This window comes from Lonchura striata, chromosome 1A (assembly GCF_050655825.1).
Source record: "Lonchura striata isolate lonStrDom1 chromosome 1A, ASM5065582v1, whole genome shotgun sequence".
Taxonomy (NCBI): domain Eukaryota; kingdom Metazoa; phylum Chordata; class Aves; order Passeriformes; family Estrildidae; genus Lonchura; species Lonchura striata.
The window spans coordinates 70,931,628-70,949,901 of record NC_140741.1 but is presented as its reverse complement, the minus strand read 5'-3'; the positions used below and the strand labels follow the sequence as shown (position 1 = coordinate 70,949,901).

The following is an 18,274-nucleotide window of genomic DNA, read 5'->3' as shown; positions in this document are numbered from 1 at the left end:
TTTTATACATTAGAATTTTTAAGGTCAGACAGAATAATTTACCTGAATGATTCCTATCTACAAATCAAACAAATTATTCATATGACATTTCTTAAATTATCTTTCTGTTTCAAGAAACATAGTTTAACATTAAAACCGTTAACAATTTTGGGTTTGAATTGGACAAAATTAACCTTTTGTATTGTGAGAAAAAATCGTTACAAAGCTTTTGAAAAATTTTGAGTTACTACCTGGACAGCAGCATATTCCTTAAATAAAATGAATTGTCATTACTCTGTGGAGTTTCTTAAACTGTTGAAAGTCTTTAAATACTTTATATGTTAAGTAAATGTATTGCTTTTAGACATAAGTTTAATGATTTTGTGAGGGAAAAGATTTATTTATCAATGGTTTCTGGTTTTTGCTTTGATCAATTAATAGTAGAGATTTTGTGCTTTTTTAAAAAAACTGGACTCTAGTGCATGATTTATATGGGTTGAGGGGTCTCTTGGACCTCTTAATTAAAACAAAAAGACATAAAAGATTCATCGGTAGCAGTCAGAGCCCTCTAAAACATGCATTTCAACATTTCAACACAAACATATTTGCTGGGGAGACTGAATACTTGCTATGCTGTTTTGAATTTTCTTTTTTGTCGTTGCATCTTTGTCCCTTGAGTCTTGAGATGGTGTAAATCAATAGCAAAGAGTTTATGTGAACAAAAAGGTAATATCACAGAAAATAGTTCTTGAGAAGCCAAGAGGTTATGGATTATCAGGTAGTACTTGCATGCTGTGTGTTGTGCATAAACATGAAGAAAGCAAGGATGATGTTTAGTATTATGGGACTATGACATAATTCGCTTCCTTGGGAGAACTTCTTTCAAGACAAACATTAACTCATTCACAACCACTCTGCTCTGCCTGAACTGGAGGGTGGAAACAGTGACATGTTTTTATAAAGTTATTTTTTTATCATGTCATGTTGCAGCAGCCTGAGCTTTCTAGCAGCTACTGCCCTTTGTGAGTGGCAATAAAGTGAGTTCCTCACTCTCAGTTATGTGGAAATGCCCCTTCAGGGAGAGCCCAGAGGAGCATGAATGCCACTTCTGTAGCAGCCACCAACAGATACCTGGGCAGCAAAACCAATCTCCACTTTTAAGGACTATTCAATACTATAACTGTTCCCTAAGTGCTCTGCTTACAGGTGAGTTCCTACCAAACTTACTGTAGTTTCTATGTTTTCAGATAAAATGTCGTATAAAATACATATACAATGATTTTTTTTTTGTCTTGGATTGAAAATTACTTTGTTTTTTTCCAAAGGTATTTTCTCACATTGCATTCACATCAAAGACTGATATTTGAATTAGTTTGTGTGAATCCTACTAAAAAAAAAAATCTTTCTATGCATATTTACTGAAATATTGCTTTCTGAGCCATAACAATTATTATTAACATCAAAGAAGGTGAAGCAAAGCTGTAACACAAGTAATTTCTTAGCATGTTTAACGAAAGTAATGGCTTTTGAAAGACTACATAGGTTTAGAGATCTTATGCCTGAGCATCAGAGGTGTCCTCAGTGCTGCCTGTTATGAATCTCACCCTTTCACAAAGCAATGTGGTGCCTAGCAGTTGTCAAACTTGGCAACATCTGTTTCCACAACAGAGCTAAGAGAGGTAATTCAGACTCTACATGAGTTGTTATTTGTTCTTGTAATGACCAGGTGTAAAGTCAAAACATGAACACCTTCAGTCCTACCTGCTAGAGAAAGAGCAAGACAGGTCTTAGCTTGCGACTTGGTTTTCCATGCTTCCATAGGGATATGGAATTTAATTATATTAATTTATTAGCCTGGAGTCTTTGTGTGTATTTATTTATTTATTTATTTACTTTCACATTCATGAACCACAATCAACATGCTAATATTTTCTTTGTCAAGAGAGGATGACACTGACATGTTTCTGTTATCAAATTTAAGTATGAAGGCATTGAGACCCGCCCTGCAGATAAAGACTTGGGGGTGAAAAATTGGATGTGAGCTGGCAACATGCACTCACCGCCCAGGAAGCCAATTGTATTCTGGGCTACAGCAGGAGAAGGGTGGCCAGCAGGTCGAGGGAGGTGATTCCCTCCCTCTACCACACCCTTGTGAGACTCCACCTGCAGTACCTTTTGCAAGTCGGGAGTCCTCAACAAGTCCTCAACATGGAACTGTTGGACTGGATCCAGAGGAGGGACACAAAAACAGTCAGTCTGGAACACCTCCCCTAAGGAGACGGGGTGAAAGACTTGTGGTTGTCCAGCCTGGAGAAGGGAAGGATCCAGGGAGATGTTAGAGCAACCTTTCAGTACCGAAAGGGGGCTTATAGGAAAGATTTTTTTAGCAGGGCTTGTTGCAATGGGACATGGGACTGTGGCTTTAAACAAAAACAGTGTTGATTCAGTCTAGACATGAGGGGGGAATTTTTCACAATTAGTCTTGTGAAGCACTGGAATAGGTTGCACAGAGAGGTGGTGGCTGCCCCATCCCTGGAAACATTCACAGGCAAGCTGGACATGGCTCTGAGCAACCTGATCTACTTGAAGCTGTCCCTGATCATGGCATGGGAGTTGGAAGTAGATGACCTTTAAAGGTCCCTTTCAACTCAAACCATTCTATGATCCTACTCTATATAAGACTGCAAACTATACCTTTGGGGCTGAAAAACAAAGCAAGTGTTCAATTAATATTCATATCTAGAAGTTTTACTGCAAGTGTAGATTGTGCTTGAATACTTAAGAAGTCATTCAGGAGTGAATCAATACTAATTATTGTAATCAGGAGGGTTAATTAGCTGAAGATGCTGCTGATGGAAAGTTCACTGCTTACAGCCCTGAAAACACCTAAGTTGATGAAATCTGAAAGCAAGATGTCTAAGAGGACTTTGTGTGGAGAGAAGCGTTTGGCTTTCCCTTGGCATTTCAAGAGCCAGTCATTCCAAAGGGGAAACATAGCTTGTACTTTGGTTTTTTTGCATTATATTAATTCAGGGGGTATTAGAAGATGCAACTAAATCTGTTGTGAAGATATTTTGTGGTCGTCTCTCAATAAATGCACGTACCATTTTGGATAACCTGTACTGTCTCTGCTGCATTCATTTGTAGATTACCATAAATTAATATGGATAATCTTATGCATTTGAAATCTAGTTCCAGCACCGTTATTTGAAACATGCTTTTTTTTTTCCTCCAGTTGTGTTCAGGCAGAGGGACTTTACATGGTACATGCACATAAATTACACATGATCTGTTACTAATACACAAATATATTTGTGCACACATACAAGTGTGCACTTAAGTTTAAACATTTCTCATTGAGGGTGTGTATTTCTATAATCCTGTGCCCTTAAAACTCCCACTCAGTTTCCATCTGCAAAACAGTATTCAACTACATATGATTCAGAGGACAGTTATTGAAGAAGTAGTTCATGAAATTTAAGTTAGATAACAAGGAATAAAGACTGAAAAGAAATGACCAAAGAAAATCCTTTTCTTTTCCCTCAGAGCAGTCGTGTTTCTTAAAGTGAGCATTTCTGAATTCAAACAAAATCCATCTGTACAAAACAGGTGACTTGCAAGAAGATTTCATATTTAATGCTGGGTGTTTGGGTTTTGCACTGGAAAAATGTTCTTGTTGTCTGGTTTTGTGTTTTTTTCCCCTTTTCCTCTAATTGTATCTCTTAACCAAGACAAATATCTGGATGTTAATTCAAGAAAAAAAAACACCTACAGAAACCCCCCCGTCAGTCACACACACACATAACCCACCCCCCACAAGTCAAGTGATGCTTTCAGAGGAGAGAAATCCTATTTCAAAACACATCCTTCTTTCCTTTCTAATGACATTAGAGATCATCACATGCAGGTGCTATTTATCTTTGCAACCGTTTTCCTATGACTGTTTTACTGCTTCCAACACATTTACTTGTATGTCAGCCATAGAAAAGGTAACTGAAAATGGCAGTTGTTGAGAAAGCATGTCGCCATGCCTGGAATGACATGCATTATCGGGGCAGCAGGAGTTGCTGGCTCTACAGCCCATTTCTACTTGACCTGCAGAATGATTGGCTGCCTGGGATGGTGATGAATCACTGGAGTTTATGAAACAAGACTGCTGGCATCCTCACAGAGGAAATAAAAACAGGAATTTTTTTTTGTTTTCCCCCTCTAACATTCTTGCTGTGACAAAAATCTTTTATTTTTTTTTTATTTTTACATTTTGTATTGCTTCTGTGTTATTTCACCCTGCAGCAGAAGCAAATGTGTCAATTAAAGTCGCTTTAGTACTGTTCTCAGCAAGTTAATGATGCACTGAAGGTTAACTATCTGTATTGGATGGAAATGGTCAGGAATTCTTCCAAATTTTGTGTAAACCTTGATCTGGACTAATTTTCTCATCTCTCACTCCAGTCTTGAGACTGAGATAGCATAACTAGTAATCAGCTCAAGTGGGATGTAAAAAGGATTTCAGCTGTTCTCATGCACAACTTTATTTTCTCTGATAGTATAAGGATCAGTGACCATTCCTTGGGCTGATATCAGTCAGATCCATCTTCAGCATTTCTAAACTAATGACTAAAATGACATTTCTGGAAAGCACTGACTTCCAGATTTGCACTCACTTTCTAGGTGGTTTGTGGAATTATATTGTGCATTAAGCCCACGTTACTGAATTAGGCTGTTATGAGCCTGTGCTTGCAGGAAAGTACAGTGGGGCTGTAAATCTGCCAGTGCACTGACAAGGCTGACACAGCGTGGATCACAAGCTGCCCTGTAAAATGCAGCCAAGTAAAAATGATCCTTCCATTTCAATTAAAACACCCAAAATTGTGTTTGGGGGTGGGAGAATAGAGAGAACTACTTGCTTATCTCTCCACACTCAGTATGCTGATGTGTTACCCTGCATCCCGTATTCGGGTTAAACAACCTACTTTTAAGTTAACTCTCTCTGATTCAAAGAAATAAGATTACCAATAAAATTGCTCAAGAAGTTTTAAATACAGAACTTATATGAATATAATGCTTTTTGCCATTACACAAGAGAGGGTTTTTCCTCAACTCTCATGCTTTGCTGCCCAAGCTTTTTCTTCACTAGTTTTGAAAAGCAATTTGCATACTCACACTGGTTATTAGACTTTTCCACCTTCCTCTGAATAATTCAGCTGCTGCTGGACACTGCAGAGGCTGCAACACTCTGGTTATTTAAGGCAGCGCTTTCCAATGTCCCCTGTGAAACAGAGGAGGGCAAACTTTAACCAGTGAGAAGGGCAGCACAGGGAACTGTTGCTTGTGCCCTTTGGTGTGTGAGGGGTAAATGCTGTCCTTGCTCTGGAGTTCCCATGGCAGCAAATCAGCAGGTCATCCTCAAGAGCAGCCTCTGAGGATGCCAGACAACAGTCTGTCACCAGGAGGAAGAGAGAGCAGGGAGTTTGAGGAAGGGAAAACAAAAAAAATCTAGAAAATCAGAAGGAGGATAGGGGAAATTAAATAGAGGAGTGAAAAGTAATGGTATTCAAACACAGATCACCTGGAAGTTGAACCTTGCACGTGCAGATACCTGTGGATGACAGGATGGCTGTGCTACAGAGTGAATTTAAGATTCAAATCCAGCACCTGCCCTCCCTGGAAGCTGCAGGTCAGCATCTGAGGTATTGAGTGCTTCTAGAAAAGAAACAGAGAATTATCAGAAAACTTAAAATTTTAGAGACTCTAAATTCAACGGTACAACCTCTTGATTTCATTTTCCTTCTCTTCTGCCTAAAAAAGATTTATCTTCTGCTAAACTGTGAGGAAGAAGCTCACTCTGAAGCTTGAGAATTTGCCTGCATCATTTCAGCCCACATTTAATTTTAATGAGAGAGTTATATAACCCCTTTAAAAATAACAAAACACTAACAGAACTGCATTGGCAACACCAGGTGTTCTGCAGTGCTGCTCCAATGAATCATATGGAGATTTGTCTGTGCACGGCTGATGAACATACATTAAACTCAGTTAACCCCCACCCCTGAATAAAACAATCCAAAGTGACCAGCATTTTTCCTAAAGAACCTTTCTCACTAAACAATGCCTAACTAGATACTTGCCCCAGCAACCTCATGGCTCCAGCACTTGTCCCTTACAAAGTTTTTGAATCAAGGGGTTGAGTTTCTCTTTAAAAGTTGCCAGATGACTTATTGTGACTTTTCAAAGTGAAACACTGTATGTTAAACACTAAGTTGGGTTAAATGTTTTGGTTCAGAAAAGAAAATCAATGTTCCTCTTTGTTGTACTGAGCCCCAAATCCCTGAAATTGTTAAGAACAGCACAATTAACAGGTATCTCTGGGAAAAATAAACGTGACTTCATCAATATTCCTTTTAGACAGAGAATTTGTGGGAAAACTGAATCAGTGACTTGGGCTTGTTAAACATCTTGGTTCAGATGCCATTCTTGACTCTAGGAAGTCCCTCAGCCATCAGCTGCTGGAAGGTGTGAAGGATCATTTCCCATATTCATGCTTTTTCTCTTTCCATCCAGGGTCATGGCTAGGTGGACCTTTTGATCTGCCTTATGTGGCAATTCTTACATTGTTAATTTAAGGGGGAAATCCCCCAAACTACTAAGCCAAGTCAGGATGCAGTTCTCTGCACATCCAAATGCCTTATAGTTACTGCAGGAGCCTTTTCTTTATGGCCTTCATGTCTGATATTTAATGGCTTCTGTCTGGGAAACAAAGATAACTACTTTGCATATTTTCAGGGTGATTGTTGTTTTTGAGGATTGAGATGTATGCTAGGCACTTCATGAGCAAATGCAAAAAGGAGATCTGTGAAATTTCCTACCTTAAAGATGCCACAATTTGAGTTTAAGGCGAAAGCCAATCATTTGCAGTGCAAAAGAAAGAAAAACATGTGGTAGAAATGAATGAGAAGTGAGGATGAAGGTTAAGCTTGTAAGGATCTTGCTGCTAGAAATGGAGTGCAGTAGGTTAATGCAGATATTGTAATAAACCCCTCAGATGTCTTTACATTTTGTTTTTAAAAATAAGTCTCCTATTGGCTTCTTGTCTCTTTGGATGTCTCTTACTCACATTCTTTCTTTGCTGATGCCACACTAGAACTTCACACTTACCTTTGCCTGTGGCATTTGGAGTTAGAGATGCCCTCCAGCATCACCTCCTGATCCAGGCTATCCTCACCATCTACTTCCCTCATCCTGCCTCTCTCCCAATAACCAACCTCTCCAGAATGGCAAAAATCTCCAGGAAACTCAAATTTCTATAAAATGAGAGGCATTTTTGTGTCTTCAGTAGTTCTTCCTGGGTGTGTAGAAGTCAGGGAGGAAGGTTTTTTGTTACAGTGGGATTTTTCCTCTGCTCTTTAAAGGAATAGGTGAGCATGCATATTGTGAGGATGGGGAAACACAGACAATGCACTAGATGTGTGATTTCTCCGGTCCTAAGTCATAGGTTTTCACATGAAGATAGTATAATAGCCAAATCATATTCAGAATATTCAGTTTTCTCTTCCAGGGTTGTTTAGAAAGGTGTCTTTTTTAACCATAAATAACTTTTCTGCTCTCTAATAGGAAATCAGGACTGCCCAGTGCTTACAGTACCCCAGGTTCTCTCCTTTTTGGGTTTTGGGTAGTGGTTGTTGGCAGTTAGCAGGTGAGAAGATAAGGTAGTCCAGTAAAAAAAAAAGAAAAATGAAAAAAACAATGTCTGTTACCAAGCCAAGATAAGATTGGGTTGACAAAAGCCTTGGTCTTGTGTCTATATGCACATGGCACTAACACAAAGGTAACACCTGTGGATCAGTAGTAATGCTCTTCAGTAGGACTGCAAATAAATAACAGGACTGTAAAACTTGGTCTTGCAAAAATTTGCTTGTTTCTGCTTTACTTGAGTATTCTCTAAATTAAAGTTGCTTTAGTACTGGAACAGGCCAGCTGGAGCAGAGGTTACTGGGCAGCTTCTGCTCAGCACGAGCCCTGTGCAGGATTGGACCTGAGGGTGATGATTGACTGTCCATGTATTTGGTGCTGCTCACAAAGGAGGGTGTTCCTCTAAATTAAAGGCCTTTCCAAAAAACCCTCCGTTCCATGTAGCATCTGCCCTGTGCCATGATTTGTTGCCTAATTGTTTTCGGAAAGATTGAGTTATTACCCACAAAAGGGAACAAAGGCCCTTTACCCACAGTGGGATGAAATCACCTCATCACTGGTATAAAATAGGAAGGGAAAAAAAAGAGAAGTGAGTGGGAAGTTTTACTATAGCAACCAAGTTTACATAATATCAATGCGCTTCAAGTGAAAGCTCTAGAAATGCTTAATTTGAGGGACCTTTTCACAGGACTAATTTTAAATGACGTTTATTTCTGAAGATTACCGATGAGCTACAGTAGCCTACGGAAGCAGAGGGAGCCTCACAAGCACTATTTTAAATACTTAAAATTCATTGATTAGCTTTAACTAATATTTTAATTTTCTTTTTAAAAAGATATCAGTTAATGCAAGTTAATTTATTTCTCAAAATGAGTGGAAGACTGTTGTGTATTTGGCTTTGTAAATACAAAATCTCTACTGAAGGGTTAAGGTTTCATAATTCAAAATTTTATTCCTATATTAGACATAACGGACAAAGACAGTTTTGTTCTAGGTGATCACAAATTGTAAAATGGTATAGAATTGCATCCATTACTTTTTACCATTCAAGGAAATGCACTACTTTTTGCTTTAATTGTTAGTGACTTTTACACCATTCTGTAGTCCTGCTCAAGCGCTCGTGTGCTTTGCTTTGCTTTTCTTCATGCACCATTCTCTTCTTGCCCTTCCTATAAGAGTTAGGCTGATGGGCAGGTAGGCTCACATCCCATTACACAAACCAAAATGCTGTGCTGCCTGCTCTTACTCACGCCACTACTTCCAGGTTCATGGCTTGCCTGGAAGATTATTTCTTTGTGGAAGATAGCAACCGCCTTGTTTGCATTCACCAACTCTAGCTGGACCAGATTCCTGCTGCCCCTCGCATTAGTAGAAGATCCTGAGTGATTCCACTGGAGTCATTTGAGCCTGCTCCAAATTTACACCGCCGTCACTGAGCTCTGCTTCTGCTGCCTCTGTTAGAAACTTGCTTTGATGCCAGAGATAAGCTGAATCCCTAGCATGTTCATTGGCTTAGGGGGGAATAAAGCAGAGGATTTGAACTCTCTTCATACTGCCTTGCAGGCTTGGGAGAGAGTGAAGTCATTCAGAAACTTTCCCTTGAAGTGCTTCCAACAGTAGCATTTCCTTAGCCCAAAACTTGGGGGCAAGTTGATTAGAAGAATGACAATTAATTATAGGGTGAGGAGGGGGTCTGGAGAGGGGATGTGGTGGGAGCTCCACACAGGATTTGGCTCTGGGATCTGGAAGGGAAGGGGGTGTCAGCTCTCTTTGTCACTCACTGAACGAAGCCACAGGCAGTGATGTCAGAATGAGCTCATACACACAAGTCACTTGCTCAGTCCTGGCCTTCCACAGTTGAACTTTTTGGGAGGGGTTTTGATTTGGGTTTTTTTTTGGTTTTTTTGGTTTTTTTGCTCTGAAGAGGTGTGCGATTTTCAAAGGTTGATTTGTTTGCAGAAATCATATATAGCTCTGTGTTTGAAAAGCAGCTTGAATGGTGACTAATCTGCAAAGGTGAGGTGGAACTGCTTCATCTGCCCCACTCGGATGGAGAAACTGAGGGACAAAGAGTAAATGAGTGAAACAGGGTCTGGGCCTCTGAAATGGGGGGAGAAGGGATAGGAGGCAGCATTTGTAGCTGGAATAGGATTAAAGCCCGAGAATTGATGATTCGAAATTCTAGGTTCCTCCCTCAAAACTGCCATATGCTCCACCAGTTAAAAAAGCTTAATATTGGCGGGCAGCAATAATGCAGCTCCTCTAAGCCAGCGTTTAGAGCCATTGTCTGATTTATGCTGCGAAAATAAATGCAGTTTCACTTGCCACACTCACTCCCCATTTCCCTCTGTTCTGAAGCAACACATCAGAGCTTCCACTTTTCTCTTAATTTTTAATAAAAGTTGCTATTTTGCTCATATGTGCTAGTCAAGAATCTGGCATTAATGTTACAAATAGCAGAGCTGAGCCTGTAACAGTGTGTGAAACAATCAGGATTTTGTGTTTCTTACCACTTACCCTCTGCCATCAAGAGTTAATTCATACACAGACACTACATAATTTATGTCTGAGAACCAAATTATTCGAATGCAGTTTTTCCCTCTAAGCTCTCCTTGAGTCATATCTCAGTATCTTTTATGGAAAGGGTTCCTTTTTGCATTTGACCCTATTCCTGCTTCTAACTTTTAAATGGCAAAAGCAAATGTGCTTTGAAAAGTGTGTTACACTGTAGTTGTTAAATAAAGCAATAACCTATGCACTTGTAATGCTTTCTCTATGACCTACTTACATACTACTTCACCCTCCTTATAGTATGATTAAAAGCTGCTTTGAATCCACTATTCCCTCAAGGGATTTGAGGCTAGAATTTAACAAACTGCTGAGAAGGCTTAAGTCAGTAAGAGGGCTTCCCTACAGCTTCTTCCAGCTAATTCACATGTAATTAAAAGGAAAATAAATATTTCAAAAGAACATACGTTTTAATGAAGCATTTTTAAGCACTTACACCTTGCATAATGGGGCAAATTTATAAAGATCTCTCTATTCCATATGCAGATTTTAAGCAAAATTATTTGTGATCCTCTCCTCCTCCCTATTTGCATCCTGTGGAAAGCGTGGATTTACTTTTCAGTCAGCAGCAGCGGGACTGTGGTCCTTAGAAGTGGCAGGCTGGTGAGACTGAAGTCCCTTCGATTTAGCATGTACCAAAAAAAGTGATGAAGAGGTGCAGATCCAGCCGCACAGGGTGAAGTGGGGGTGGAGACTTCTCAGTTAAAAGAATATCTTCATCCTCACTGAGCTGCCTGTATTTTTCTTCTGAGCTAAAACCTGTCCCTTCTGCAGTGGCAAAATTTTGAAATTGAAAGTTAATACAACTCTACTCTGGGCCGGATTAACCACCATGGAGGCCTCAGATCAAAGACCAGGTGGCTAGATCCAGCTGGAAAAAGTTGTGCTGGTTTCTACTTTCATTTGGACTTTGCACTTAATTTTTTTATCCACTGTACAGTCAGTCCTACGCTGTGATGGATGGGTGGCGTAAAGGAATCACCATGAATTTAGTAAAGAGGAGCCATAGCTTTGCGCCTTTCTATGTGGATGTTTAGGTGCCATGGTGATGGGGACAGTATGCGAACATATAGAGCAGAGCAGATTAATAACACTATAGATATCTGTTCAGGATTGCAGCTGTCCTATGGGGATTATGCTGAGGGCCAAGTGAACCTTTTCTTTCTTTAGTCTTGCAAAGTAGGCAAAAATTTTAGCAGCCTGAGGGGGTTTTCTTCCTTTTTAACTGTTTAAAACTGGAAAGTCTCTTAGTGCAATAAACTGGACTCTAAAAACTTGCCCGTTCTGTATTTTTTTTTTTTCCTATCAAATTAATGACAGTCAAAATTTAAATAAAACTTGGCTTGACTGATAACACATTTTTTATGGGTCAATTTAATTTTTATATTAGAATGCTCTTTGAAAAGTTTAAGCATAGTAGGTTTAATTTGCATTTGTTACTTTTTGCAAGTGTTGATTATCCATAACAAATCAAATTATAAAACCTAAAGAGAGATTCAGATGGAGAAGCACACACAATGGAGAGGAACGTTCTGTCTGTCTAGACTGCTCAGATCACCTAGTAATCTTCGTAAATATGTTAATATTCTTTTGCCTGGAGCGGCTTTGTATTGAAGCAAGTAGGTCTTGGAGATGGAAAGGAAAATTTATACAGCTTTTCAGGGGGCGGTGGAATGGGGAGGGGGGGGGCCTCCAGCTATTTGTATGTGCGGAATTTTGTCTTGGTGGTGACACTTCTGTATGCGGCCAACTCTGAGAGCAGCGAGGTTGGGAGCGGGTTTTTTGGGAGCTTACAGCCACGAGAAAGGATTTGCCGTCATTAGTTATTTAAATCCCTCTTTCTGATCAGCGAGGACAGAGTTACTACCAGTCCCTCGCCAGCCAGTAACATCACTCTAAGCATTTAAAAGACTGCCAAGGTCTGAATGGCAGGAGTTTGAGCGGAGAGAGCCTGCACCCAGAACCCGACCGAACAATCCCCGTGCCCCGGGCTGGCTCCGGCCGTGCCCGAGCGATCCCCTGGCGAGCGCCGGGGGCAGCGCCCGCCCGGGGCTGCCCGCGGGGCCGCTGCGGAGCCCGGGCGGGTCCCGCCGCCCCGGAGCCGGGCCGGGCGCAGCCGCGGAGCCCCGGGCGGGCGGCCCCCGGCCCGGCGGCGGCAATAGGCCTCTCCCGGGGCGGCGGGGGCGCAGGGGTTAACGGGGAGCCGCAGCGGGGAGATGGCTCCGCCTCCCCGCTCAGCACCTGGCGCTCCACCGACAGTTGCCTCAGCAGTCGATTTCGGAGGGGATTGGCGGAAAAAACCGAGAGGGGGAGAGAAATGTGACAACTGCCGGGGCTGGCGGCTGCCGCGGGGAGGCCTCCGCACCTGTGCCTGCCGCTCCGCCGCCCGGCGCAGTTGTGGGATCCGCCGCGCCCCGCCGCATCCTCCCGCCGACCGCCGCGGCGCCCCCGGAGCCCAGCATGACTTCTTCGTTCAAGCTGGATTTCCTTCCGGAGATGATGGTCGACGGCCGCTTGCTGGTCTCTGACAGAATGTAAGTGGCGGCGGGGCTGCCGCCGGGTCCCCCCCCAGCCCCGGCTCCGGGTACCGCCCGGCACCGAGCCCCCGCCGCGGGGCGCGGGGCTCCGGCCGGCTCCCTCCCGCACCGCCCGCCCTTCTGCGGGAGGGGAAGGGGGGCTCGTACCCCAGCCAGCCGCCCTTCCCAAGTCACTTGGTGGTCTCCGTGCCGTGTCCCCTGCCGGGGTGCTCGGCGTCCCGCAGGTCGGTGCCGGCGGGCGCGGGGGGTTAGCGGCTGCCGCTGATGATGATGCAACGTGGAGAAACGCGCGGCGGTCGCGCGTAGCTGAGCGCTCTCCCCTCCGTGCCCAGCGGAGCCTTCCACAGACACCTGTCCCCTGCAGCCAGCCCGGACCCACCCGTGTCTTATCACCCCTTCCTGGCTGAAGAAAAACAATAAAAACGCCCCCCTCCCCCTGCAAATTTTCATCAGTTTTCAAATTCAGATGAAATACTAAGCGTTCACTGGGAGTACCAGGCAGAACGCAAGGATTTGGCGTTTTTTTGTTTCTTCTCCTCCCCCCCCCTCCCCCCCAATACTATCCCCGATAGCTGCCTGGTACGGCGAGTGTTAATTAGGGTGAGGATGGTTGTTTTACGTGTAGTTGAAGTGAGGATGAGATGTATTGGAAGGCGCTGAATGCTGGAATTTCAGAAGAAGTATTCCCCTAGCCCGGCTCTGCTCTGTTAATCTCGGTCTGAAAGTTTCTATTATCATTCTCTTGGGCATTGCCAGTTGGCAGGTATTTTCAGGTAACCTAAGACTTGAATGAAAAAGTAAAAGCTAGAAATGATGAAATAGACATCTGCTGAAAGATACAAAGTGTGAGGAGTGTGCTGCATTGTTTTACAGTATCCAAAATAGCTTTTATTTTGTTGCTTTTTCTTCTTTCATCGGGATGACAAACGTGGTTTGAGTTACATTAGAATGAAGCGAGAGGCTTTGGCATTGACTCTGCACTGACTGAAGCTGTTCTGGTTGAGGCAGCACTTAAGTTACAAGTGTAAATAAGCCCGTATGTGCAGCAGAGAGTGTCACCTGCAATTTGCACAAATCAGGTTGCATACTGTGCCTCCGTCTAAGGCTATTCAGACTTTTATTGCCTTTTTTACTGATAACCAAACTTTCTCAGAGGTGGAATGCTTTTCCCTTGCACCAGTGATCTGTATGGAGACATTCATTAGTGGCCAGTTGTTCAGACAGCTGAGGTTTAGTGAGTGTGTGGGAGAGGGGCAAGAGTCGGGGGGGAAGCTACTTGGTGCAGATGACTTACACTATTTTTACAGTCTTTGAAGGTCAGCAAAGTGTGCAAATGCTGCCTCTTGTCTTAAATGTGTGATCTTAAATTTGAAAGAGTTCTGTGCTTGTTTTGCTTTTCCCATTGTAAAATACCAGATTTTATTGGCATTAGTCAGTTTTGGTAAAAGCGCTGTCAATTTCCCCCGTTTTGCAGAAAAAATCGCAGAGGTTTGCCCATGAGGGTACAAAGTAGCAGCTGAACATTGGTATCTCTTGCACTGCAGCCCTCTGTAGGGATGTGCCACAGCCAAACTCCCCCTTGTTTTCATCATCTCAGCTTTGATTAGACTTTCTACCTGCTGTCCTTCCAGGCAGTCAGAAAAGATCCTGCTAACAAACATCTCCAAGCTCAAAGGCACTATTAATTGTGGCTGATGATGCCCTGTTGTCACTCCAGCTTATATAACTTTATCTCCAATTTGCCCCTCGAGGTGAGGGAGTACCACATCAAACTCTTTCTTCTGCATTGCTCTCTTCATACTCCTTTTCTCTGTGAAGCATCCATAATATATCTTAACACAGCTTGAAACACAGTCAGTGTTCATTAGATGAAGAGCTTAATGTGTGTCCAAAGATACAAAAATTAGTCTAGAGAAATGTCAGCTCCTAAGTGGATCTTGAAATACAGAAATTTGATAATGGAGTTGTTAAATGCACACATCCTTGTAGGGTTGGTGCTGGTTCCTCAAGGTTTTTCTCTTTTTTTTTTTTTTGGGGGGGGGGGGTTGGGGGGAGGGGTGGTTAAGTAAGCTCTTGAAGTAAAATAAACTTTACCTCCTGTATCATCAGTGGTCGTGATGTGATGTGCTTCCTTGTATTAACCAAATCTTCCTTTGCTGCTATCTAATTGTGGATCTGGTATGATTTCAAGGGATCATGTGTCATGCATGCAAATTAATATTGAGGCTAAATTGCCATGAACTCAGGGAACTTCTATTCCTAACAAAAATAGTCTTGAAATTCTGTGTGAGAGAGCTTTGCTACGCTGCCTTTCTAATACTCTGTCATTCGCTGTTTAAGACCATCTTTATCTTGTCCTTCTTAGCCAAGTGGTGACATATATTTATTTGCAAGTCCCCAGCTCTCTGGACTAATCAGTGCTGACGAGGATGCAGTTTGATTACGCGTCAGGGGTCGGGGGCACACCTTCCCCTTTAGCTGCCCCCCCAGGCTTGCGCCGAGCCGCCAGCAGCGCTAACGGGGTGGCGCGGAGCATCCGAGAGCGCGCTCCGAGTTACCACGCTGCACAAAACTTTTAACCTCGCCATCTGCTCCAGCTACTCCGTGTAGCTCAGTTCAGTCTTTAGCAGAAAGGAATTTCCTATTTTAGAGCAAGGCAATTAGCAAAATATATGTATAACATTTCTCTTTCACAGCACAAATTGGCAAAACTAGATTTTTTTTTTTTTTTAATATGCCGGTGGCATATCAGATGTTTAGCATACAATATCACTTGCAATTCTTTGCACATTTAAAAAATATTTGTAAAGGGTCTTATTTCAGACTCATCCATTATTTCAACGAAAGAAAAAAAGAGATTTTTTTCAAGGAATAACTTTCAGTGCATACCTAGTGTGAAAGTCAACTGCCAGCCTGATAATTGCAAAGTAAAAATGCTTTTACCTCTGTGACAATGTTAATGACTCTTAAATGTTACTTGCTTTCAAATTTTGCTGCTGTTACTATATAGCTAAACAGAAATAAAATAGAGCATCAGATACATTGAGCATGACTGTGTGTAATTAAACTGTATGCATGGCATCAGTGTACCTGGTTAGTGAATGAATGGCAATTTACTAGTAAAAATTAATTAATGACATGTCATTGGAAAATAGATACTCCAGGATATGAAGCATAAAAATGCATGAACTTCTGTTTTTGAGGACAGATGGCAAGCTGGATGCTCTAACCATGGTAAATGCCTGCAAAGAGCCCTGCTTGGTGAGTGCTCTGGGAAGGATCAGGAATTGTTTGAGTGCTGTTGTGCACTGCGGGGAAGAGGCAGTTCTGAGGAAAATACTCAGATACACATAGGTGAAACATAGATGAAATGTGTGCGTGTATCTGGACAGGGTAGGAGAGGGTTAATGGCTACTAAGTGAGGTTATAAAATCTGAGTTCAATGTAATTTGCTGATTTCACTGGCTCACATGTACATGCCAACTGGATGATTGCAAAGTGGTTGCTTTGAGGATTAAATACTCATCATTGTAACCCCCCCATGTTGATTTCTGCTATATCACAGAAGATCTTTCCATTCCATGTTCCAAATTTCAGTGCCTGGGATTACCTTTAATGTAAATGAGTATCAGTGTTTGTTACTACTGAAAGAAACTCAAATTTTACTTTAATTTTTGGTAGCTGGATATAATGCCAATAAAATACATTATGCTTCAACAGTCTTCAACAGTGCGCATGCAACTGCATGGGTTACAGGGCAATAATGTGAAAAAATATTTAGCCTTTGAATTTCTTTCTCTTGTAATCAAAAATGAGATAAAATCAGATATATGTGCAATATGCTGATTAAAAAAAACAGTGAAGATCAATTTTTGATACTTTTTGTTTGTACTTGTTATTTAGTAAATAAGAAATGTCATCATTCAGAGGACATACTTCCATTTTAAAATCCAGAACTTCATTTTCTGCAGTAAACCTGCAATATAGGACTTTTGTTTTAGAAGAAAACTGGAGATAACAAATTTATATTTTTAAATTTAACTGCAGGAAAACTCAACATCCTATCAAAAAAAAAAATTCCACTCTCTGGTCTTTTTTATATTTAGAAAATCAAATCATGATTTCCTAACAGAAAAGTGATGGGTATTTTTAAGACCACAGTCTCATCCTTATACTGACACTTTGTTCTAACGTTGATTCAGTAATAGCTTTATTTTAAGTTATTACAACTTTTACTTAAGCTTCTTGTGTGACAGATTCCTTGGGCCACTACTGAGGAAACGCAAAGCAAAAAAATATGAAAATTTTTGACTGTTGCCAAGGAGCTTCAGAAAGGAAAATAAATCCTTGGATGTCTATTAAGTAATTACAATTTCATGGTGTCCTTCTCCCCATCATCTTTTCTAGAATCTCATTCAGAAGTTAACCTACGATAACTCTCAGCACATCAATATTTAAATATATCTTTCACTTCCTATGATACGATCTCACAAGTTTTAAGCCTCCCCCACACGTATTCATCATCCAAATTAATCATCAGTTATGATTGCTCTAACAACTTTGATAACTCTAAATATTTCATTGGCATTTTAGGATGTTTGATATCTTATGAGCATTTGCACTGTTCAAATTTCATGATTAATTCATGGATTAATATAAAAATATTTGACCAAACCGATACAGGGGAAAGGTATACAAAATCGTTTCATTTTTAAAAGCACCTGGAATAGAAAGGGTACACTTGGGCAAGACAACATTTTACAGAGAAATCATTGTTTTATAGTTTAAGCAAATAAAAACTTCTTTAATTCTAAAGTGGAAAGGCAGCGTTTTGGTTTTCTTTCTTTTTTCTTCATTTCCATACACTGTTTCCTATAGTGGCTTATTTTTTGTGTGTTCATATAGTTGCAAAGTATATTGCATCTCCTGACATGATTTTCTTTGATTAAAACAAACTGGTGGCAGGGCAAGGTTAACCAGAGGCTAAAGTCACAAAACAGGGAATATACGTAGAAAGCAAGGCTCAGCTTTCCTTAGCAAAGTAGGAGACCAAGAAAAACCTTCATAGGTACAAGAATAATGCGGGAACAAGAATGCCTATTTGGAAAATAAAAACTAATTGGAGCAATAAATGTAATGTTCTCAAGTAATTGTGAAATAATTATTCCCCTTTAGAATCATCATACTTTAATTGCTTTCCAACGTGTTCCTGCATTCTCCGTGGCTGTGGAAAGGAGGAGAAGGGCTTGTGTTCCCTCCAGGTTTTAATTTTTCATTTGCAGTAAGCTGCTGGCTTTCTCATAAAGGTTTTCAGAAATATGTTGCCTTAAACGCTGTTGTGTTCTTCCATATGGTGTTAAATAGAAAAGGTGAATGGCAGATGCTGAAGGTATCAATTCCCTCCTAACATCCAGATAAACCACCCTGAAATTTCGTGGTGCAGTTCTCCATCCTCTGTATCACAGGTTTATAATCAATCTCTCATTTTCATTGAGGCTGGG

General features: G+C 41.2%; 1 protein-coding gene across 21 annotated transcripts in view; it reads left to right on the top strand.

Moving 5' to 3' along the window:
- The window catches only part of CELF2 (CUGBP Elav-like family member 2), a 547,425-nt gene that overhangs the window by 291,476 nt on the left and 237,675 nt on the right, over positions 1–18,274 (top strand). For 2 of the 21 annotated variants that reach the window (XM_021530955.4, XM_085568358.1), the window contains exon 1: positions 12,493–12,770. The exons of 18 other annotated variants lie outside the window; for them this stretch is intronic. In XM_021530955.4, coding sequence (XP_021386630.1) covers positions 12,697–12,770 — 74 coding nt within the window. In that variant the 5' untranslated portion in view covers positions 12,493–12,696. Of the gene's footprint in view, positions 1–12,484; positions 12,771–18,274 lie in introns of those variants that run through there. One more of the 21 variants, XM_085568359.1, reaches the window with a different exon arrangement.